The 25,052-nt window shown below is 42.0% G+C and overlaps 2 protein-coding genes across 2 annotated transcripts; both read right to left on the reverse strand.

Moving 5' to 3' along the window:
* Positions 1-4,470: 4,470 nt before the first annotated feature.
* LOC122904143 (probable inactive serine protease 58) lies at positions 4,471-10,877 on the reverse strand. The gene is made up of 5 exons (XM_044244617.1): positions 10,838-10,877; positions 8,737-8,875; positions 8,255-8,511; positions 4,715-4,854; positions 4,471-4,620 (listed from the first exon to the last, which is right to left on the reverse strand). The coding sequence occupies exons 1-5, from the start codon at positions 10,875-10,877 to the stop codon at positions 4,471-4,473; spliced, it is 726 nt and encodes a 241-aa protein (XP_044100552.1).
* Positions 10,878-18,260: 7,383 nt separating this feature from the next.
* Positions 18,261-24,786, reverse strand: LOC122904145 (probable inactive serine protease 58). Its single transcript, XM_044244618.1, has 5 exons — positions 24,747-24,786; positions 23,468-23,624; positions 21,703-21,953; positions 18,803-18,939; positions 18,261-18,410 (listed from the first exon to the last, which is right to left on the reverse strand). The coding sequence occupies exons 1-5, from the start codon at positions 24,784-24,786 to the stop codon at positions 18,261-18,263; spliced, it is 735 nt and encodes a 244-aa protein (XP_044100553.1).
* Between the last annotated feature and the right edge of the window lie 266 nt (positions 24,787-25,052).

Raw genomic sequence — 25,052 nt, forward strand, 5'->3', positions numbered from 1 at the left:
GTGTCACATTCCCCACTTAGAGTGGCCTTTGTCCTCTGCTCAAGGGCCTCTCAGATTTTAGTTTAACTTGTTTAAGGAAATAGATAAATGTCAAGCTATTAAACTCATCTTCCTCTCTTACTTTTAAAATGGAAACAAACAAACGATCTTATCTGGTGATGTTTTGAGGCCCTAAAGCAAATTCTTTCAAGGGTTCTCTACAAAAATGGGATCCCCAAGAATGAAACTAATAGGAAGTTCAAGTTCTTACTTGATTTATAGAACCAAAAAACACCTGACAGATTTGGTAATAGTGGACGGATGGGAGTCAACATGTTAAAGTGGTATGGGCTCCTCCCTAGGTCACAAAGCTCAGTTCCTTACATTACCTCATTCAGTGCCCCTTGAATGAACTGGAACCCAGTACCTTAAGGAATGAACCTTGTTCTAACATTGAGTCTCCTTTCCAGCCCGTACAAAGATGACCTGAGTCTATTTACTTGGTGACCTGTGCTCTAGGGACAAGAACATAGTTGAATTTTTTTTTTTTTTTCTGAATTGGTACTAATCTGTGATGTTTGTGGTTGGGGAGGGAAGATTCATAATCAGTGCCATCCTCTGATCAGAGTGGAACTTATGAAAATTGAGGGATAATTGTATTTTTTACCTAAGTCTTCCTTAGAGTAATTCAGTGGAGCTCTGAAACCATCTAGAATTTCCTTCCACAGTACCTATGTGCACTGGCAGGGGTGGAAGGGGTATATTTTTTTTCTTCAACTGGTAGAATCACTACAATATCTGTCAGGCCTGTGAAGTAAGCTTTTGTTGTAGGAAGGGCTAAAAGAGAGTTGATGGAACTTCCCCTTAGTAAATCGAAAACATCAGCACATTGCTGAGGCCAGGACTGCCAACGCGAATTTGAAATATGTTGGGTGATAATTTGTATTATAATTTCATTTGGTTCTTCAGTTGGTCATGTCATAAGAGTGGTGGAGAATGATAGTGTTTGAATATTGCGTGGTAAACTCCAATTATAGTTGCTGGTCCGTATGTGGCTCCTTACTAGAGCAAATAAATGCAGTCTTTCACACTCAGTATGCAACAATCCATCTGGACCATGTATTTTTGTACATTGCATTGAGAAGCTCAGAATTAATGAGCTTTCATTTGTCAGGGACAACAGTATATTTTTACCTCCACACTCAGGCAGTCCTCATTGCTCTGTCCCTGAATCTGAATATAGCCTTTAAGGAACTTGACAGTCTCAAAGGGTACCATGTTGATCTGTTGTATTAACAATATCATGTTGGTAGGGTGAGATAAAAGGAAGTAGCAAGTTTCCTGGGTGTCTTGGAAAGCCAGATATGTAGTAGTAGGTAGGTGATACAACCAGTGGAAATTACTGGTGTATGTTGGATTCCTCTATTAAAATGAATGCCTTGTACATTTTACAAGAAACATCTATCTCATTAGGATATCATGCTCTGGACCGTTTAATTGGATCTGTTTCTTAAGCTAAAGTTCTGTAGATCCAATGGTTCTAGAAGTATTTTTTCTGTACTAAATGAAGTTTATGGCAAAGTCTAATAAGAAAGTCAAAATAGCAGTCCCAAAATAATGGTAGCAAAGTCATGCTCCTTTTTCCTCTTTGGGAAATAGCTTCTGCTTTGCCACTGGGGTCTAGTGGAGACTAAGTGCCTGACTCCAGATCACCAGTTGGCCATGAAACTTGCTCTATCTAGGTGCGGCTACCTGACTCTTTGTCGTTGACTTGGATATGCTTAGCAACATTCCACACCCAACTTGGAGTGTAAACAGAATGGAGGAAAACTAGGTCCTGAAAGTCCAAATAAGTTGCACTAGCCCTTGCTCTGGGAAAATTTTCCTTAAGCCACACTGTGACCTCTAAGAGTTTTTTTTTTTTTTATAAATAGTTCAGTGAGGATAGAAAGACTTCACTGGTTGATGTATTAGGACTGACTGCATGCCGACTACTGTGATAATATGACCCTTCCGAGGGATGCCCTGAAGGAAAGAGAGGAATGAGATTCTTCTCAGGAGACAGAAATTCAATGAACACATCTGGTTGTTTTCTTCCCCGAGAAGCTGAGGTTTATGTGAATTTCTTGGGAGTTACCTCTGGCCTACCTTGACAGGCACTCAGAGGGAGGAAGATGGAAGGAATGGGGATTAGCTCTTTGGAGAAAAATTATTTGGTAGGATTTTTCAGGGTAGGCTTGGAGCAGGAGAATATTATAGCCCATAAAAATTCTCACCAAAATGCTTTCAATTCAACAGTTCAGGTAAGCAGGTGTGTTCTAAAGTCCTTCATTTTCTCAAGGGTTTTTTAGTGACGTCATAAACAAATAATGGGACCAAATGGAGCATATACAAGGACTTCCTAAAAGTCTCACCTGACTACTACCACTGCTACAGATACAATGTGTCAGTGACTCAGCCCTGATACAGTCCTGATGTAGTACTATACCCTAGGGACCCCAGTAGCACCTTTCAGCATGGAAGGAATAGCTATTGTCCTCACTGAGAATGATAAGTCTGGATTTGGATTTTCCATTTCCTGCTATCTTCCCAGTGCCACCATCCTTGAATGAACTGAATGCCTTATATACCCCCAACAGAAGAATGTTTCCCAACCAAGGAAGTCACTGTACAGTGATAGTGGTGTTGATGAGGGAGCACGAGGCTGGCTGAGGACAAAGCAAAAGCTGGCGCCTTGTGCCCCCCCCATCCGCTCCCCCTCAGTCCTCTGTGTAGCATCCCTCAGGCAGCCCTGACTGCCAGGAACAATAAGCAAATAGTTAACTTGCAGAGCTCCCAATCCTGCTAGACAGGAGTCTCCCTTGGCTTGCAAATGTCCTAAATCTCACTAACAAAGATGATTGATAGCAGGATTGTGACATCCCACTAAAAAGTCTCCCAACTATCTTAATGTTAATGGCCGGTCTGAAGACAACATTGATCCAGCCGCAGCAAGGGCAAGGCCTCCGATAGGCCTCCGATATCCTGGCACCTTGTAGGCCCTCTTTAGCATATGAAAACTCCCAATGAAACCTCCTTTCTCCTCAGCTTCCCCCAACCGCAAGGTATATAACATGCCTACCCTCACAACCTGGGGCAGCAGCTCTTCCCATCCACGGGTCCTGTCCCCGTGCTTTAATAAATGACCATTTTGCACTAAAGATGTCTCAAGAATTCTTTCTTGGTCATCAGCTCCGGACCTCAGCCCACCGAACCTCACCTAGGTTCTAGAACTTCATCAGTGTGACAGTAGGCTGATGCCTATGGAACCAATGAACTTGGCATAAGCTTCATCACCTAGAATCAACTAGCTTATAAGAGACTAGGATAACTTCTGAAATCATAGCTCCATTTTAAGGTGGGGACTATCTCCACAGTGTGAGGTGCTCTCTTGCAAAAACCATCTGTTTCTCCTATAGCTAAAATGTCAGTTAATAACACGCATAAAGGTGAAGCTCTCACATTTGCCTTAGTAATTCATACACAAAGGGTTGCTTTTGAGCGCTGCAAGCGAGGCTTTACCGAGAGGTTTTCAAATCCTGGAAAGGACAAGATTTACTGCTGGAACTTACTTCCTGAGAGGAGTTCTCTTGTCCTCTAACTGGACTGTAAGTTTTCAACAGTCCACCTGTAGTGGCCACAGGCAAACCCCTCTAAAACGCAGTTTGGTTTCTGAGATTTTGATCCTCAGTCACTGTCAATGAAAACTCTCAGTTGGGAACTGGAGCTAGCTGCAGGGGTGAGGTGAAAAGAGAGGAAGAAAAATGCAAGAGTAACAGTTGGAGAGAATGGAGTCCCTGTAGCAGCGGGCGTAATAGAAAGGGCAAGCAGGTGTTGACTAAATCTGGCCCAGACTCCGTGTTTCATCTGCTGGGTCCTATGCCCCAGTTCACTTTTGTATTAACCTCTCACAACTCAAGTCTCTACCCAGAGCCCTGCAGAATGAATGACCGGGATCTATGGCTGGTGCTGAGAGTCATATGGGCAAGGAGAAAATAAGGGCAATACTTCTTACAGGTTCCCTCCCAGAAACCTTTTCTCTCACTCATGCTTCTAGTTAGCTCACTCTCTGTCAGGCTTCCTTTTTCCCTTCTGGCATGTGTAACTTGCCAAAAGCACATGTTAACTCAATGCAAGTAAATAAGGGTTTTGTCACCTCAAATGGCTTAGTGGCCTTTTTCAATGGGTCAATGATCCCTTTGTTAGAATACAATCCCTACTACCTAAACTTCAACTGCCTAAGGGGTATGGTATTTGTCATCTTTGTCAAAAGGGGTGGAAGAAGGGTTGTCCTGTATAGTCACAATATGGGGACGTACAAATCATCCACTCCATTGAGCAGAAGAGACACAGGCATGCTGGTGCGACCGAGAGCATCTATTTAGGCTTCAGTGTGAGGCTGGACATAGGGACAGCCTGTGTCACATGATCTAGACTTCCTGCCGCGGCAGCTCAGTAGTTTCCCATTGTATTTCTAATCCAGGACATGTATTTAAAGATTCTGGTATAGATGCCAACATCAGCTCTCAAAACACATCCATCCAAAAAAGTCAATATTCCTTGAAGTACCCCATTGCAGACTGCTGGGGCAGCTGTGACTTCCTGCCAGAACAAAAGGAATATAGGGTTATCTTATCTTTCTGGCAAAAGACACAAGAAATAAAATGGGAACCCGAAGGCACTGAGAGTCCATTACCTTGCAGGGCTGCCTCCTTCCTGGAATGATGCCCAGGCACAGCATACTATCTTCGATCCTGTAAGTTTTATAGGCCTCAAGGCACTCATTCCTGTAGACTATGGAGATGTTCACATTCTGTAGTGAGTTGGGCTCCTTGGCTAGAGAAAAGAAAGGTGTACAACTTCCTTAAGAGTTAGTAGATAACAAACCTCCTTTTCTCCTTGTGCTCTTTTTCAGCACCTTTCTTCTTCTGCAAGAAAGGACAAGAGATCAAACACTGAGAGAAATCACAGCTGGGGCTGGCTGGATAGTAGGAAATGATCAGATTAACCATTTCTCGTGATACAAGTGTTTATCTCTTTATAAAAAGAGGCTAAATTCCTGGAAGTGATGATGCAAAAATATGAGACATCTCTGCAGTGAAATCAATTACTTTAAAAACTCTAAATGCTTAACTGACTGTGCTTGGGTGGTAGAGTCAATTAAGCATGCAACTCTTGGTTTCGGCTCAGGTGGTGATCTCAGGGGTGTGAGATCGAGCCCTATTTCAGGCTCTGTGCTCAGTGTGGAGTCTGCTTTAAATTCTCTCTCCCTCTGCCCCTCCCCAAAGCCTTGCAAGTACACCCTCCTTCTCTTTCTCTCAAATAAACTAATAAATCTTAAAAGTAAAATTTAAAGAATAGCCTTAACATGGAATTCTTTGTTATTTTATTTTAGTTTTTGAGCTTTCACATTTATTATTTGTCCCACAGTTGAAATTCATCACTGTCTCCTTTTAAATTTTTTTATTGAAATGTATATGACATGTCATAATGTATAAGTTTAAGGTGTGCAAAATATTTATTTGATATATTTATAGATTGTAATGTGATTGCTATTGTAGCTATAGTTAACACCTCTATCATGTCATATAATTATCATTTCTTTTTTGTGGTGGAAGTAATCAAGATCTAGTCTCTTAGAAAGTTTGATTATAATATGATATTGTTGTCTGTATTCATTATGTTATGCATTAGGTCTCCCAGACTTGTTTCTCTACTAGTTGTAAGTTTGTACCCTTAAATAACATCTCTTTTCCTTTGAAATTTCTAGATTCTAGAGAGAATCTAGTTTTAATTTGTCAGATCAGAAAAACTCAGTATCTGCTAAAAAGTATAAAAAAAAAGATTACTTCATTAGTCAGATCAAAATAAACTGAATTTTGGAGGTGGGGTGGGGGTAAGTTGTATCTCTCTTTGACAGAAATGTCATAACCCAGATGAGTCAAATATACTGCTCACCAGGGGGACATTTATTTTCAAAACTCAAATTAACACTCACAGGACAAAACATTTCTACTTGTATAGAGGACAGAATGCTAAGTGAAATAAGCCAGATGAAGCAAGACCAAGACGGTATAATCTCACTTCTATGTGGAATCTAAAAAAAGCCAAACTCACAGAAATGGAGAATATAATGGTGGTTGTCAGAGGCTGGTGGGTGGAAGATATGGTGAGGAGGTTTGTTGATCAAAGAGTAAAAACTTTAGTTATTAAATGACTAAGTACTGGAGATTGGACATACAGCATGGTGGCTATGGTTAATAATACTGTACTCTGTATTTAAAACCTTTTTTTAAAAAGATTTTACTTATTTATTTGACAGAGAAAGATCACAAGTAGACAGAGAGGCAGGCAGAGAGAGAGAGGGAAGCAAGCTCACTGCTGAGCAGAGAGCCCGATGCAGGGCTTGATCCCAGGACCCTGAGATCATGACCTGAGCTGAAGGCAGCGGCTTAACCCACTGAGCCACCCAGGTGCCCCATGTACTTAAAACTTTCTAAGAGAGTAGATCTTAAATACTCTCACCACACACATATACATAAGGTAAATATCTGAAATGATAGAAAATTAGCTCAACTGGGGGCATCATTTCACATTATATATATTTTTATATACACACACAATATATGTACATACACTACATATACACTATATATACTATATGTATATGTACTATATTTGTGTGTGTGTGTGTGTGTGTGTGTGTGTGTCTGTGCTGTGGGTGTGCATATATATATATATATATAGATATATATGAACATGACACTATACATCTTAAATCTATATAATTTTATTTTTCAATTATATACCTCAATAAAGCTGGGAAAAAAGAATTTCTGCATTTTTGATATATTCAAGGAAGTGTACCTCAAGGTCTGAAAAGAACAGTTTAAAACGTTTGGGACAATGGTAGCACAGTTAGAAAACGTGATTTCTATCCGTCTATCCTGACTTCTATAAATATAGAGTCAGGGTAAATGGATGGGTGTAATCTGACAGGCTTGATCAACATGAATCTCCTTTCTTCATACTATGGTATATAACAATGATGAATATTAAATACAAAAACAACTTACTCAGGAGCTAAATTGTACTAATAGTTCTTCCTAAAGGTCTCTCATAGAACTATATAGTACATTCAGACCATAGTTCCCTTTTCCTTATAGTCAGCCCTTCCTTCTCCCATAGCCATTACTCTCTTGATTAATAGCTACAGATAGCGGTTTCGAATTTATAAAATATTAGAATGGAATAGTGGGCAGACCGGCTCAAAACTTAGAAGAGAAAAAGCTGTCCTAATTTGCTCAAAGTTTTTTCATGGAATCTGAAGCATGTGAAGTAGAAGAAAGCTGAGATTGAACATGTATTTCAGGAGGTTCAAATTATATGGAGAGTCTCCACTGTTACAAATGGTAGTTGTTTTTTAATTTTGTAAAGAAATGAGTAAATGTTCAGAATGTTACCAGTGAAAAATGTTTCAGAAATATTTTTCTTTTTTATTATGTTGTTAGCCACCGTGTAGTACATCATTAGTTTGCTTTTTTTTTATAAGATTTTATTTATTTGAGAGAAAGAGAGAGAGCAAGCACAAGTTGGTGGAGAGACAGAGGGAGTAACAGACTCCCCACTGAGCAGAGAGCCTGATGTGGGACTCGATCCCAGGACTCTGAGATCATGACCCAAACTGAAGGCAGATGCCTAACCGAATGAGCCACCAGGCACCCCTCAGAAATATTTTTCTTAAACTTTTCTTTTTTTTTTTTTGTATCACAATCTTGCATACAGAAATTCTGCCTGATTTGGCACAGTATTATATGTTTATCTTATGTTTAAAACATGCATATTATTTCTCCTTTCAAGGATTTAATTCTCTTTATTCCCTAGAACAGTTTGAAAACATCTGATAAGTTTGTAACACATTTTGGAGTTCAGAAAATTGATGCTCCAAAGACAAAGTGGCCAACCGTTACCCAGCAAATTAGGACTAGAATACAAATGTCTTCTTCGCACTAACATCTTTTCTATCATGTCTGGAAACAGATGATAGCAGGATACAGTGGGGGGGAAATGCTTGAAGGACTCCTTTAGTGAGGTATAGGGAAAGGGAAAAGAGATGACAAGGATGAATTAAGAGGTTAGAAAGAAGCCTCATTGGGAAGAATTCAGAAGCCAAGAGTAGAGAAGGGAAAGAATGTGTCCTACTCTGGGAGAAGAGGATTATCTTGAGGTCACTCACAGTCATCACATAGATTGTAGGCCCATGTGGAGACCATGCACATGGTACCTTCATGGACAGGTTCTTCAGGCAGGTTGACCAGTTTCACATAGTCATTAAGTTCAACACTTTCTCCCAGCTTGATTAACATGAGGTCATGCTCAATAGAAGTGGTTGAGAAGTATGGATGTTGGATCATCTTCACATGGCCAACTACTTGTATATCCTTTTCATTGTCATTTGATGGATTTGTAATCCCCAACACCACCTGAAGCTTTCTGGAACAATGTAGTTGTTTGAGAGAAGACTTGGCAGAGATTATTTATTCATCCTTATGAGCCTTATTAGCCCCCTCCCACAGACCTTATTCTCTACTACTGAACATGTCCCCAGAAAGCCTCCCTAACCCCACTTCGTTGGGCAGTGGCACCAGGTAGGGATGCGGGTCTCTGCCCAACCAGAGAATCCAAAGCACAAAGTGGCATTGGGGGCTTATTACTCACGGTAAGTTGCAGTGTGCAGCTGTGATCACCCAAAGGGGGTCGATCAGAACTCCAACACAGGGCAAGTAATCAGATTTCAGGTAGACCAGGTATGGGGGAGTGATACTATTTCGGTAATTTGGATCAAAAGCCAGAGCAACTGGAAAGAGGAAAATAGACAGGAAATTCTGAGATTTTAGCAGGGATCACTAGAAAAAAACAAAAGAAAATTACTTAATAGGTTTAAGTTCCGACCCTTCTCCCCAGTACCTTTTTCTGTAAGCTAAATTTGCAAACTGGCTTACTTTCTTCTAAAAACATGAATAAAATGATGGAAGCATATCAATTTCAAAACTAAAGGGGCTTCCCTTTTATTGTCAATAAATATTTTTCAGATTAAAATGTAGGTTTTCTTAAATATCTTCTACAATTCAGTGAACATATGTTAAATCAACTCCTGGAGAACTTACTATTTATACTTTTTTAAGAATGCTTTTACCAGCCCCACCCCTTTCTCCATACAACAATGCAAGGCAAAACAATATAACTGCCGTTTTAAAGAACGGGCCAATTGCTATCACAATCTGAGGAGGGGCTGAGGAGGGGGAGATAATTCAACAGGTTAAGTGTGAGCCAGGCTTACCTGTGTATGCCAGGCTCTGTTACAGGGGTTTGGGCTATACGCAGAATAAAGCAGAGAAATACCCCAGGTCTTATACATTCTGATGAGAGAATACATTCCATAACAGTAGACACAAAACATAAGTAAATGGTCTAGTGTATTACAAGGTGATTGGTGGGAAAAAACCAGTAGAATAGAGAAATAGAATAGAGAAAGAGGAAAAAGCAGTACAGAGATGTGCATGTGTGTGGTGGGGCATTCTGCAATACTACACAGTAGTCAGGTTAGGTAGGCCTTGTGGACAAGATGAGAGATGACCAAAGAAATGAAGGTGGGGGAGTTAGATCATCAGGTATCTGGGGAATGGGGATCCAGGCAGAGGAAACAGTTGGAGCAAGAGTCCTAAGACTTTTTTTTTTAAGATTTTATTTGTTTATTTGGCAGACAGAGATCACAAGTAGGCAGAAAGGCAGGCAGAGAGAGAGGAGGAAGCAGGCTCCCTGAGGAGCAGAGAGCCCAATGCGGGACTTAATCCCAGGACTCTGGGACCATGACTTGAGCCAAAGGCAGAGGCTTTAATCCACTGAGCCACCCAGGCACTCCATCCTAAGACTTTTTTATGGAGCATCATAAAAGCCAGTGTGGCTGGCATGGCAGGTGAAGGGGAGAAGAGCAGGAAAGGATGGAGGCAAGAGCCGTGATGCAGAGTTTTGTAAAGCCTCATAAGGATGTGGGACTTTCTTCTGAAGGAATGTGGAACAGCATCAGGGTTTTGTGTAAGGCAGTGATGGTCATTTCCTTATGAGAAATGTTGAATGTAGAGGTAGAAAGCAGAGAGGCCTGTTAGGGGATTTATGTGATAATCCAGGCAGATGATAGTGTCTTGGCCATTGTGAACAGTGGAGGTGGTGAGATGTGATTGGATTTGGGATATATTTAGAAGATAAAACCAACAAAATTTTCCAAACAGATTGAATGTGGGGTGTGAGAGAAAGATTTTATGAATGCCTCCAAGGTTTTTGCTTGAGTAACTGGAACCTGTAAGGTGGAGACCAAAAACCCTTGAATGCTCTGCTGTGTCTGTTAGTTGAACCTCTGCTTCCAACCCCTGCCTCTGCTTCTCATTACCTCCTGAGGGCAGAAGTCCCATTCCGGATGGGCCCAGAGTTGGGTCACAGTCTTCCCTGGTATTAGGGTTTCAGTGTCCATGCCGCCCCAAAGAGCATTTTTATTGCTTAATAAAGCTGTTTGGTTTGGTATTAGGGTTTGGTATTAGGGTTTTAATGTCCATACTTCCAGAAGAGCATACGAACAATAAAGCTGAGGTTAGGCAGACAGACAGTGCCACCGGTGGAAAGCTGATGGGGGCAGTGGCAGTGTTGAGGGAAAAGTCGGTTCTACACACTTGTCTGGAACATGCCCCCTGTCTGTATCTGTCTTTCATGATTCCCCTAGGATTTCTCTTTGGCAAGTAAAGAGAAAAATTGTGAAGATACTCACCAGGCAGGCTCAAGAGAGCCCAGAAGAAGATAAACTTCATATTGATTTCAAAAGCCTTTTCAAAGGATGAGGTTCAGCCTAGGGTCTCTGGAAAGGATGCAGAGGCGGGGTGGAAAAGGACTCGTAAGATATAGCAAGAAGGGGTTTCAGGGTTGAAAACAAAAACATGTGAATTCCTTTAGTGGCAGGTTTCAGCTCCCAAAGAGATGTCCATTGGTCAGAATAGGGAATGATGTCAGGTCTCAGAGGGACAAGAATGGAGAGCAGATGATTTGGTCCCTGACAGAGAACGGATCTGGAATTCAGCATTTTGCTTTCCGTTTTCAGGGGAAAACATACCTAATCTGAGAGATGCTGGAGCTCAGAGTGTTTCCCAGCCCCCTTTTCTCTGGTCCACCCTTTGTCAAACTCTGAAATCAGGTCCTTCAAGACAGTGACCCCTCCCATCTGTGTGATGCTAACCCCTGGTTGTGTGACACAGACATTTGTCTCCAGCGGCCATAACCCAGCCAGCTGGTGCTGGTCTGACCCCTCTGCCTGACACTGAACCCCTCCTTGAGATAGATCAGCTTTTCCTTTCATGATACTATTCATCCACTCATTTATTCAAACAGCTGGCCAGTAATTTATATTATGTGTCTGACTTGTGCTAGGCTCTGTGCTCACTGTAGAGGATGCCTAAATGTGAAGACACTGCTCTGCCTTCAGAGAGCCTATAGACCAGTGGGAATGATAGGTTCATAAGAAGGCAATTGCAAAACAAAGCGTTCAGAGCTAAAACTCCACCGATATCATTGTCTAGGTGGAAATATTAGCAAAACACGTTGTCCGTTACATGATTTTGGATCCAAAATATATAAGGAGATCTTTAAACTCAACAAGAACCTGAATAACCCAATTAAAAGTGCATCAAATATCTGAACAGATACTGTCCCAAATGCATTAATCTGTTGAGGCTATTGTTAGGGTCCGTGATCAAAGGAACGAGACTGATACAAAGCGAAGGTCAAGCAAAACTTTATTTCGCGCCAAGCATCAGGAATCAAACTACTGGTCAGAGCTACCTCTTACGAAAAGGCGGTGACGATGAACCCAACAAGGTCACTTCCAAGAAGGCCACTCTGGACGAGGCCGCTCTAGATGACGCTGCTGCTCCGCAGATGAGGCCGCTCCATGATTGGAGCCACTCCCAAGACAAGGCCACTGCTCAATGAAGTTGCTCCCCGGACAAGGCCGCTCCCAAGAAGAGGCTGTTCTGGACAAGACCATTTCCTGGATGAGGCCACTCCCAATGACGAAGAAGCAACAATGACAAGGAGGACAACCCAGATGACACAGACTCTGCTCCCCACGATGCTACTCTGACCAGGCTTCCACCCGGAGGAAGCCACCACTGCGGACAAGGCCACTTGTGGTTCGGTGTGGCGAGGCATTTTGCAGCGAGGCTGCTGGTGTCTAGGGGCCGTTGGCATCTCAGGGCTGCTTACGCCTCCAGACCGCTGGCATCTAGGGGCTGCAGGTGTCAGGACCGACTGCTGGCATCTAGGGTCTGTAGGCATCAGGACCGCAGGCGTCGAGGGACCGCTGACAACTGGACCGCAGATGTCTCAGGACCTCAGGCATCGAGGGACCGCTGACAACTGGACCGCAGATGTCTCAGGACCGCAGGCGTCGAGGGACCGCTGACAACTGGACCGCAGATGTCTCAGGACCGCAGGCGTCGAGGGACCGCTGACAACTGGACCGCAGATGTCTCAGGACCGCAGGTGTCGAGGGACCGCTGACAACTGGTCTCTGCTGGGCCGCCGCCGGAGGCTAGACCGCCGGAAGCTGGAAGCTGCAGGCGGCTCGAGGCTGCAGGCAGCGGCTTGGGGCCGGCGGGAGGCTGGAGACTGCAAACGCAGTTGTAGCTCTTACAAGAGCTGTTACAGCTCTTCTATTCACCGTTGACTCCCCTGCTCTCCGCTGACTTCACCGCTCTCCGCAGACTTCACCGCTCTCCGCCGACTCCATCCCTCCTGCAGCAGCCGCTGCTCTCCTGCAGCAGACCCCCTTGACAGCCTGGCAGAGTAACCTTTATGGGGGTGGTTAAGCCCCGCCCCTACACAGGTGGCCAATTGAATTCCAATTTTCCCAGTGGATATACATACGGCTTACTGATTGGATGTCTCCACTCAGTCTGCCCCACCCTTACATTCAGGGTCCACAAGCAAGTTCCTCTGGGAAGGGCAGACCCTTACAGCTATGATAACAAAATACTATAGACTGGGGATCTTGAACAACTGACATTTATTTTCTCACAGTTCTGGAAGCTAAAAGTCCATGATCAAGGTGCCAGCAAATTCAGTTTCTGGTGAGAACTCTCTTCCTGGCTTTGTAGGCTACTGTATCCTCCTGCAGTACTTCCTCTGTATTTATGTATACAGCTCTCTGGTGTCTCTTTTTATAAGGACATTAATCCTATCAGAACAGTGTCCCACCCTTAGGACCTCGTTTCTCCCAAATTATTTCCTTATAGGACCTATCTCCAAATACAATCACTTTGGGGTTTATGGTTTCAACATAGGAATTTTGGGAGGACACAACAACAAAGAGGAAGTATAGATGACAAGTAATATAGGAAAAGATTCTCAACATACATTAGGAAGTTACAAATTAAGGCAACAATAAGATACCACTACACACCTGGTAGAATGGTAGAATAAAGTTTAAGACCAAGAACACCAAATGTTGGTGAGGTTGTAAAACAACAAGAATGTTCATTTATTGCTAGTAGGAATACAAAATGTATAGCCACTTTGGGAGATGGTTTGGTGGTTTCTTAAAATCTAAACATAATCTTACCATATGAGCCAGCAATCCCTCCCCTGGTTATTAACTGAATGAACTAAAAACTTATGTCCACAGAATCTTACACCTGAATAATTACAACAACTTTAGTCATAATTACCAAATCTTGGAAGCAACCAAGATGGATAAATGGATAAACGAAGTGTGGTGTATCCACACTGGAAAATGTATTATTCAGTGATTTTTAAAAAATGAGCTATCAAGAGATGAAAGAAAAAAAAAAGATGAAACACATAGAGGATCCTTAAATGCATATTACTAAGTGATAGAAGCCAGTTCTAAAAATATTATATATTGTATGGTTCCAACTTACGACATTTTGGAAAAAAGCAACCTATAGAGGCAGTAAAAAGATGAGTGGTTGTCAGAATTTGGGGAGATGGGGAGAAGAGTGAACAGGAAGAGCATGGGGCATTTTTAGGGAAGTAAAATGATTCCATATGATAGTCTAATTGTAGATACATGGCATTATGCCTTTGTCCAAACCCATAATACTATATAACATAAAGAGCAAACCCTAACATAAGCTATGGACTTTGGTTACTAATAACGTATCAGTATTGGTTCATCCGCTATAACGGTTATACTACATCCGTGCAAGATAATAAAAAAAACCAGCAGACTGCTTAGTGGTAGACTACTCCGGGGATATACGTATACACTGTAAAATTCCTTCAGCCTCATCGCATTCTTAAAAATTTTTATAATAACATGTGGGAGAAAATTTTAAGTCTTTAGTTAATTAACATGCAGTGTAATATTAGTTTCAGGTGTGAAATATAGTGACTCAGTACTTCCATACATCACCTAGTGCTCATCATAGCAAGTGCCCTCCTTAATCCCCATTGTCTATTTTTACCCAGGTCTCACTCTCTCCCCTCTGTAACCACCAGTTTGTTCTCTGTAGATATGAGTCTGCTTCTTGGTTTGACTTGCTCTCTCCTTTTTTCCCTATTCTCATCTTTTTTGTTTCCTAATGTGGGAAAAGTTGTTTTTTTTTTAATTGAATTATGTGCTTTGAGCACAAGGTTAAAGATACTTCTTGAGTGTATACTGTGTGAAAGGGAAGAGTTTCTAAAAAATTATACTTTACCTGGGTCTTAGAGAAGGGGAAGGAGCTTGTCTGGCATAAAAAGAAGAGAAAAAATAATTCAAAAGGAGGGCAAGTCTTCTGTAAATGCAAGAATATGTGAAACAACATGGTGTGTTTGTGGAATAGCAACCATGTATTACAGCAGAAGTGTTAACCGGGTAGAGAAAGAAACAGGAATTATATAATGAAAAGTCTTATTATGTAAGCCTTGCATATATAAGACTTGCATAAGTCCTTACTGTGTGAGAGATAAGGATCCAATAAATTTATTATTTTATGAAATTCTATTGAATATTTTGGACAAACCCTAAGCCCAGTGGGGTTATTGCAATTTCCTTTCCTTGGGTGTGAGACCTGTGACTTCCTTTGAACTAATAGAATATGGCAAAATTATGGGATTTCATTTTGATAATTACATTGGTAGAGAATATTAACATTGTGTATACACACACATATACACATCCACCTTGCTAGCATGCACAATAGAGATTCTTCCCACTGGCATGGGGTCACGAATAGATACACTGAGGAGGCCTAAGTGGCAAAGAACTGTGTATGGATGACCTCTTGCATTAGGGATAGCTTCAAGACCTGAGAGCAGCTTTCAGGGGAGAGCCCACAAAAAGTGAGTATCTGATATCATACAACCAGAGGGAAATGAATTCTGCCAACAACCTGAATAAGCCTGGAAGCAAATTCTTACCTCAGACTCTTGGTAGACCCTGAATGGAGGACACACCTAAGCCATGCTTGAACTCCTGATTTGCAGAAACTGTGAGATAATATGTGCTCTTTTAAGTTGTTCAATTTGTGGCAATATTTTTATGCAGCAATAGAAAACCAATACAAATACATACTGTGTACCAGCACTTTATTAGCTATTGATGATTTAGTGGTAAGGAAGATGAGATGATAAAGTCTAACAGGGAAGATAGGTGTAAGAAAACCTGCCATCATGAATGTCAGAATGGTGGAAGGAAAGGGAGATAGAAGCACATATAGCAGGGACCCTAACATAAGGGTCAGAAGAAGACCTCCTTGAGGAAGTGATATTTGAGGTTTAAAGGATGAGTAGAAGTTAATTAAATAAAGAGATAGGGGGAAAAGTCTCTGGGAAGTTGGATGAAGACTCGAAAGAGAAGAGCATGTATGAAAGAGAGTGAAGACAGACCAAGAAGAATCCTCCAGAGCACACTGTTCAGGAATTATCAAGTAGGCACTGCCTACAAAGAAAACCCAGGAGGCAACCAGAGAGCAGATCAAGGGAGGACATCCTTGGGGTCCATATTTTAGATGGAATAGGATTTATCTTGTTTAAATGGTGATAGGAAGAAGTCAATAGATAGGGGAAGTGCAAAAATATAAAGAAGTAGAGATACTCAATAGAGCCGTACATGAGGAAGTCAGAGGAGAAGTGATCCATATCATAAATGAAAGTAAATGCTGGAGACATAAGGGCCTCACTTCTAGGAAGGATCAAAAAGAATGAGGAAGAAAAGCACTAAGTATGTTTGCAGAGTGGGAGGTAGGAAAGTTGAAATTATCACTGATGGCTTCAACCTCCTAGTTGGACGTCATTCACTGAAGATGAAGCACTGACGGCCAGAGGAGGAGGAGAATGCTTGAGGTGGCCATTATGAAGCATTGTACAGAGAGTGACTTGGGAAATGCAGGATTGCCAGTATGTGTTGAAGACATAATTTAGAAATGATCAGATGATCATTTTATTAAAAACTCTGGGATAATATGAATCAGTAAAGGGGACAAAGGGTATTGGGTAGTGAGTGAATCAGAGACAGGAAGCAGGGAGAAACTAGGATCAAGGCTGCCTGAGAAGACAGGCAAACAGAGGGACTTGTGCTTTGGACGGCCAAGAACTATAAGAAAAGGAAACATCTTGAATTAAACTTGGACTTAGTGTATCCCAAGTTGAGAATTTGATTCTTTTTGTTTGTGTGTCAGGAAAAGCTATGGGCTTAGTCATAATCCAGCTTTTTTTTTTTTAAATTTTTTGCTTTGGTGGAGGAAGAAAAGCAGAGTATATCAGTGTCTTGGAAACAACCTTTCTCCCCTCTCCTGAAATCTCTACAGTTGCATGGATTCACCCCCACTCTCATGGGATGGAATGCCAAATCTCTTCCCTCTTTGTAGAGTCTTTTCTTTCCGTGTCATTATTCTCTCTAAACTCACTGACCCTCTCTGATCCCCTTTCCCTTCCTAATAGATGACCTCATATCATACGGCCACTCCCCTATTTGTGACTTCATGGCTTCTCACTATAGATCCATACTTTTGGGTGACTTGGAATCCTTTAAATTCCATATTTTTAGATGTCTTGGTCAATGGGTCCTGGATGGTCTACGTCTCTCCACTCTATGCTAGGGCAAGAGAGGGACTGAGCATCATTCAGAGCTCTTCCCACTAGCACAGAGCTCTGCTGAATCCATGGCTACCACCCATAAATATATAACTCCCCTATTGTCATTGCCCAGACATTATCTAAGATCTAGATCTTTGTCTCCAGCTGTGTGCTAGACATGATCACCTCCATGTCCTTCAAGGATCTTATGTATAACATGCCTGTCTTTCCTGCTCATGACTGTGCTCTGACCCTTTACACATGAAAATATTGGTTCTCTGCATGTTTGTGAACCCTTATCTACGCAGATGTCCCAGTCAGAAACTTGGGCATTATTCCAGACACTTCTCTTTCTACTCACAGTCAATACGTGTAAACTCTACAGGTTCTGCTTCTTCAGTATCTCCCAATTCAGAAATTTGATGAGGTTCTACCATAGAGTATGACACCTCCCTCTGATCTCAACAGGATAAAAATCTAAATTCCTTCACCAAACAGTTCAGGCCCTTCACAATCTAAACCTATAAATAATAATCTTTTATCACATCTTGCCTCCTCCCCTGCAGACAATTTACTTTCTACCCTCCAGTATTATTTATTTAGTTATATTTTCTGAACATGCCACATTTTTGTCCTTTCTGACTGACTTAACTGTTCCCTCGGATTTATAATATTCTCTCCTAATTTGTCTGCCTATTTGGTGAAATGTCTTCCCGCAGTGACACCTGGAATTTTTTTTTCCTCTGCTTTCCTTAAACTTACTTCTTATCTCCATTTTAACAATAGCCATAAGGTGTTATAACTGGCTGCTTGATGGCCAAGCATAGGTCATAGTCTCTCAAGTGTCCCTAGCATATGCAATGTCTGCTAAGGAGCTGACAACTCAATACTTTTTGAAAGGGATGAACACTTGACAGGCACGTTGCTACATTTCTCATCATGCTGGCAGTTAATGTATAAAGAGACTGGCGGTCAAAGCATGAGTTCTTAGTGCCTTTTTTTTTTTTTAACTGAATGTTTTCTATTTGGATTCTATCCAAGAACAAGAAAGGTCAAGAGAGTTGTGAATTCAGTACAGAAATCATGAAGATGTTTCCCTGGGGACAGAGGAACAGAGTGCCTCAGTGGGTATTAATAGTTTTCATGATCCATCTTGCATAGTGATGGACTTCTGTGAAGAAAGCTTCACTTCCCAGGGTGACACTTCCTTTGTCCCAGCACAAGATTCCATGCAGCCTCCCATTGCAGATGGCTGGAGCAGCTGAGACTTCCTGCCAGAGAGAGGGAACAGGAGGTCAATGTTGCTTTGTCCTCATGGAAAAAGAATAAATTCAAAGACATGGCATATTATAGACTCAGAGGCATCTAAAGGACTAGACTCATTTTTCTTGAAAGGTAACATCCCTTTCTTCACATCCACCTAGATCTAACTTTTCTTGGTTCAAGCTTGAGCCCAACCTGAGTTCAGGCAGGAGGAGAAATGACAAATAGTTCTACCAAGAACTATAAAATGAGGGAAGAGGAATTAATGACCAACCCAAAGATCTGGGGGGAGAAGAAAGGGACTCCAGGTCTTTTGGATGAGCACCATTTGATTTTCTACAATCACCCCTCCTCTTCATGGACCCCCTGCAATCTTTCTATCTGAAGAAAGGAAAAATACCTTGACTTTAGATATGATGTTCAAAGGTTTTCCCATACACATGATGTGTACTGCCATTCTATTTCCTACCATATTCTTGCAGTAATTGAAGGGATGAGAAGGCTGGTTTATCCACGTCAGGATGTCAGGGTCACTAACTATGGGGAAAAAAAGACAGATGAAGTCCACAGTTACTGTGCTTGTCACACATACTCTTGTGATGACTCCCTACTTTGTGAACACGTTCCATCCTTCTGGGGGTTTCCCATTCAGTATCTATGTCAGAGCTGCAGATTCAGATCACGACGTTCTCCCTTATATCAGACAACAGATCTGGCATTCTCCATCTCCTTGGCCTAATTCAGAAACCTTTGAAAACCCACCAGAAGATTATAAATGACCATGAAAAAAGACACAAACCCATTGTCCCTAAGAAATCTTTATATTTCGCATCTACGTCAACTTCTTTATATTTATTCATTTAATTTTTACATTTACATTTAACCATAAAGGGAGAAACTATTTGTAATGTGTCTAAAGCTGCTTTTTTAATGAAATAGATCATTTATAAATGGATTATTTATAAGTGTGTGTATAAGGATACGAATATATTTCCCCCAAAGAAGTCAGAGTGTTCATCTCCCTCATTGTAATTGTTACTCTACTGTTAACCTCAGAATGCAAGATTTCTAACCAATATAATTCTAATCTCTGGTGGGAGAGATGAGGAGGAAGGCAACAAAAGACAGATTAGAGATTGCTCAAACTAACCCTAATGTTGCTTACAGAGCAGGATTTTTCTGATAGTGTATCAACCTGATGTCCTAAAACAGGAAGTGTCAAGTCAAAAAAGAAAGGGGAATTATGTTCAGTTTTAGGTTTTTAACCTTGAATTGAAATGTGTAGAATAAACAAGATGAAAGTAACCAAGCACTCGAAATAATGAATTCCTAATAAATATCCAAACTCTTACACCAAAGAGCTTACAGAATTAGTTTGTCACTATGATTCTGACATGCAGAACCCATGTGATAAAACCTTTGTATGATTTTATTTTGTTTTCAAACAGTATGTAACAAATTAATTTTGTAATTACTTTGAATAAGACTTGAAAGTCCAGGATAAAAATCATAAACTTCAATTTTTTCAGATAATATATTCATGGGGGGCCTGGATTGCTCAGTGGGTTAAACCTCTGCCTTCAGCTCAGGTCATGATCTCAGGGTCCTGGGATTGAGCCCCGCATTGGGCTCTCTGCTCAGCAGGGAGCCTGCTTCCCCCCCACCTCTGCCTGCCTTTCTGCCTACTTGTGATCTCTGTCTGTCAAATAAATAAATAAAATCTTTAAAAAAGAAAATATATTCACTTAGATTCCCAGAAATTTTCTTCTGAATTAAAAATGAAGCTGCCAAATACTGAGAATATAAAATTCCCACTTTTTATTTGTTTTTATGGGACAGATGGATTGTTCTGGGGCCATCAGTGCTGGGTGTAAACCTGATTAATGTCATGACAATTGCATCAGTGAACACAGACTCAACAAGACAATCAATGTCACCTTTGTAAAATCAGCCAGTCTGGGAGTACCTGGGTGGCTCCATGGGTTAAGCCTTTGCCTTTGGCTCAGATCATGATCCCAGAGTCCTGGGATGGAGCCCTACATCGGGCTCTCTACTCAGCGGGGAGCCTGCTTCCCTCTTCCCCTCTGCCTGCCTCTCTGCCTACTTGTGATCTCTCTCTCTGTGTCAAATAAATAAATAAAAATCTGTAATAAAAAAATAAAAAAATAAAATAAAATCAGCCAATCTGACCCCCTTGCAATAAACATGCCAGAAAGTGCCAAACAATGAACAACCGCCACGCCCCTACAGATGTAAACTCCTTTAGGCCTCTGAAAGTCCTCCAATCTCTGTACCAAAAGCTTTCCCCAAACCCCATCTAGGCCCAGTACTCTGCTCTGCTCAGTAAGACTGGTGTCTGTTGAGCTTTGTTCCTCCTTACTATAATCATTAATAAATTTAGCTTTGTCATTTCATTTCAGCTATTGAGGGTGGCCCCATTATCCTTTGACAATCCCTAAAGAGGGTATGGCAGGTTTTTAGCAGCCCCATGAAGTAAAGACCCACTAATAACCAACAAATGCATATGAAAGCAACTTTCTTCATAAAGTGCCCTTTGTAAAGCATGCTCCTGCAGAGACTGGATTTACTCTGCCCATGCCAAGAGCGCTCAGAGGCTGGAATCATGCATGCCGGCAACAGGGTCTGTGGCAATTTTTCTCAGAGGTAGGTCAAGGCCAGAGACACACCAACAGTATGTCATAATCAAAATCAATGCCCCTGTGCAGGCCCTGGTGTCCACCTGTGAGGGGGAGCTTTTGGGGAAAGCAGTGGGTATAAGAGTTGCACTCTGGGTGGGAAGAGCTCTCTCAGCTACCCTCGTCTCCCAGGGTCTGCTTAAGTGAATCATCATCAACATAGACTGGGTTGTCTGTGGCAGGGGATGGGAAGTGTCCTCCGTCACCTCGCTGTAAGTTCTGTTTTTGGTTTTCTCACTGCTGTTGGATAAATTGCGTGGTGGACTTTCAGCAGCTGTCAATGAGACAGTAAGCCAGCTTCCCACAGGACTTCTAGTTCCTCCACTGTTACCTGAATTCAGTTCCCTGGACTCTGGTCTTGAATATTCTAGAGATAGGGCAGTTACTGCCTGGTCCACTCATTAGTGTCAGATTGGCTGCTCTGTATCACTCTCTGAATGATATTTCTTGGCTTACAACCTTGGTAGGATAAGGTCCTGGCAATAATCACTGTAGGGTCAAAAACATTACCTCATGGCAAGCATTCCCTTCAAGTATATCCCTCCACATTTTTTCCCAGCTCCAAAACCTCCTCAGGATGAAGAACACAGACTCAAACACTTACGGTTTTTGTATTCATTCCAAGTCCAGGTTGGGATAAAGCAGGAATCATTAAATGTTAAGGGCTCCATAGATATGGCTATGGTCCCCACGTGGGAGTTGAGTACAGCAGGCTTGGACAGTTTTATCAGCATCAGGTCATTCTCCAGAGATCGTGCCTTGAACTCAGGGGCAGGGATAATCAATGAGTAATTCCGTATCTGCTCTTTCTTATTTCTGATGCTGGGTTGATAAACTCCCAGTCGGATTTTAATGCTTTGGAAGAAAGGGGGCAGGAAGTTGGGAAAGAGAATGTCACAGAATTGTCAGAATGGCAACAAATGTCAGAAGTGACCTCCCCAGTCATCTTCATTTTCTCTCTCGTTCCTGAGAACTGAAGTGACCTGCTTTGGTTTGTCAAATTGTACTAGTTTACGGGGTTGTTGTATTAGGGTCTAGAGCCAGTGTATATATAAAATCTGGCATATATCAGTCACCTAGAACACACTTGGTACAGTCTAGTTTTATTACTGGTACTAAGATTTGGAAAATCTGAGTGGGTAAGTAATAGAGATGTGCCTTGAGACATGTTGTCTCAAGCAGTTCTTGAGCAAGTGTATAATACCCTTCATTTCTAGATATTCTTAGGTCCTCTCAAGCCCATGTCACTATATTTGCAATGTGCTGCCTTCTTTATCATTGATCCCCAAGGCTCTTAGTCTATCAGGATTCCCATTATGATTTTCGATTGTATTTCCTGGACACATTCAAACACACCCACTTCATCATCAGGAGTCCAGATACAAGCACCATTTCCTACCCAAAACAGTTCATGCACTAGATATGGCTGAGAAAAGAATATCGAATTTTCCAACTCCCCTTCTTGGAGGGGATGAACTATCTTTCCTTTGTATGTCTTATCATGTGCGGAGCAGGGGGTCCATCTGTGTTTGAATAAATGGTCTTGAATGATCAGGTGGCTGAGAACTGAGTTTTAAATGAGCCTTGTAGACTCTTGAAACTCTGAATAGGTCCCAGGTACACTGCACATTCTCATGCAGTCACAGCAGGGATGCAGATTTACAAGGGAGAGCAGGATTTTGTGCCTTGTTCCCTTGTCTTTCTCCTGTTGCCTGCATCCTGTGGCTTCTGCCTGACTCTTCCCTCACTCTGTAGGCATTCCGCTACTCACTACAGGCCACATTGGTCTTAAAGTTGGCCAAATACCTTCATTACTTCAGGGACTGTACATACCCTCTACCTGGGTTGTTCTCCCAGGCTTTATGCATTCAGCTGCCTCCTCCTCTTCCTGTTGGTCTCCTCTCTTCAATGTGGCCTGAAATGACCACCTTAACCAGAGCAGATCTCTGGTTTCATTCCTGTATGTTACAGCTTGCCATTCTTTGGTGTTTTATTTTTGGGTGTTTATTTGTTTTGGCTTATGTCCTCTACCAGAATATAAGCTTCAGGAGAGAAAATTTATTTCCATCTTGTTTCTTTGCTCTTTTCTCAGTGCATTAAACAGTTCCTAGACATAGTAAATGCCTAATAATATGTTGAATGAATGGATATTATTTATTCTCCGTGAGAGAGTCTCCTGATACCTTCCTATTGATCTCCTCCTAAACCACCCAAATGTGTGTTATTTTTCCTACTGGGAAGGAGATCCTCTCTCTTCTCTGGTTTTCCCGTTCCCTTAGAATGTCATTAAGGGTGGTTGGGATGCCCCACCAGACCTGCTTTTGTTTAAACAGATCCCTCTCAGCTCCCAGGAACAAAGGGATACTTACGGTAAAGGGCAGTGGGCAGCTGTCAATACCCACTCAGGGTGAATGAGAGACCCCACACAGGGTTCTGATCTGGACTGCAGATAGACCATGTATGGAATAGTAAAATCTTCTGGTAAGTTCGGGTCATCATCTTTAGGATCTGTGGCCAGAATAACTCCTAAAGAATTAATAGAGTCACAGGTAGAAAGAGAGTCAAACAGAATGAGAGGCAAGAGTTGGCTAGGGTAGTTTTTCTCTGACCTGAGGCTTTTAAAGATAATACTAGGCTGAGTGAAATAAGTCAAGCAGAGAGTGTCAATTATCATATGGTTTCACTTATTTGTGGAGCATAACAAATAGCATGAAGGACATGGGTGTTAGAGAGGAGAAGGGAGTTGGGGGAAATTGGAAGGGGAGGTGAACCATGAGAGACTATGGACTCTGAAAAAACAATCTGAGGGGTTTGAAGTGGCAGGGGGGTGGGAGGTCGGGGTACCAGGTGATGGGTATTATAGAGGGCATGGATTGCATGGAGCACTGGGTGTGGTGCAAAAATAATGAATACTGTTATGCTGAAAATAAAAGAAAAAAAAGATAATACCAGGGACTACAAATTATTTTAAACATCATTTTAAAAATCAGAAGGAATCATACATGTCACCAAAACTATATGCATTAGGGACCTTGACACATGTCTTTGTTTGAGATGGAAATATATTAAAATTCTGTGAGACTAACTCATGCGCTGATCAGAAACCCTGATTGGCAGTGTGGTATATTACAAAAAGGGGCCGGGGGGGGGATGCATTAGTCCTTTCAAACCAATATTTTTTTTTTTCAAAACATTATTTCTAACTAACTTTTGCCAAATAAACAAGAAAGTCATAATTACATACCACCTGACTTTGGTAGTGAGAGGTATAGAAAGGCTTGGGGCAGGGATATAAGGCTTCTAGTGTACCCAACCCACTTGCCTTCCCCGCACACTCCTCCGGGTCCACCTGCCCAGAGGGCGATGTGGCTGGCCAGAAAAAGTGGCAGTCCAAAAAATACCCCACTTGAGCCTCAGGAGAGAGTGAGGCACTATAGTGACTTATCCCGCCATGAGCACAGGGCTCAGAGGGACCGTGAGAGCGTCCTGATGGGATAAGTCAGCAGAGGGAGTGGTTCCTTTTGTTTCCTTCCGCAGTTAATTGAAAGAAATGCCCACCTTTTCCTTTCTCTTCAGTGGTGGCTGCCTACTTCCCCTTCCGACCCACCCGACCTATCCCTCTCCAGGAAGCCAAGGCCCGCTGCTCACCAGCTGTGCTTAGAAGAGTGAAGATGAGACAGGGCTTCATGGCAGGCATGAATCTTGCCAGAAGTGGGCTAGTTGGATCAAGCTGCAAACCGTCCCAGTCTTTAGCCAAGTGTCCTTGGCCACGACAGCTGGACAGAAACCTTAACTGGGGCTTAGAGGAAGAAACAAGGATCTCATAGCAATCTTGAGACTAGGGCTGCTCAAAACCCAATTATATGACGCCCAGCTTGGCACTGTCTCTGATGCAGGGTGGAAGAGGAAGGAGCAAACCAATTCAAGCACCTGATGTCTCCTCTCTGATCGCAA

Source organism: Neovison vison, chromosome 4, assembly GCF_020171115.1.
Source record: "Neovison vison isolate M4711 chromosome 4, ASM_NN_V1, whole genome shotgun sequence".
Classification (NCBI taxonomy): Eukaryota; Metazoa; Chordata; class Mammalia; order Carnivora; family Mustelidae; genus Neogale; species Neogale vison.

Excerpts from the sequence above, each read along its gene's own strand:
- LOC122904143 (XM_044244617.1), bottom strand. The coding sequence starts at position 10,877 with ATGAAGTTTATCTTCTTCTGGGCTCTCTTGAGCCTGCCTG. Across the intron at positions 8,512-8,736 it reads GCTGCACACTGCAACTTACC|AAAGCTTCAGGTGGTGTTGG; the intron begins GTGAGTAATAAG and ends ACATTGTTCCAG. Across the intron at positions 4,621-4,714 it reads GAAGGAGGCAGCCCTGCAAG|GAAGTCACAGCTGCCCCAGC; the intron begins GTAATGGACTCT and ends TTGTTCTGGCAG.
- LOC122904145 (XM_044244618.1), bottom strand. The coding sequence starts at position 24,786 with ATGAAGCCCTGTCTCATCTTCACTCTTCTAAGCACAGCTG. Across the intron at positions 23,625-24,746 it reads CACTCTTCTAAGCACAGCTG|GAGTTATTCTGGCCACAGAT; the intron begins GTGAGCAGCGGG and ends TTAATTCTTTAG. Across the intron at positions 18,411-18,802 it reads ACATCATATCTAAAGTCAAG|GAAGTCTCAGCTGCTCCAGC; the intron begins GTATTTTTCCTT and ends TCTCTCTGGCAG.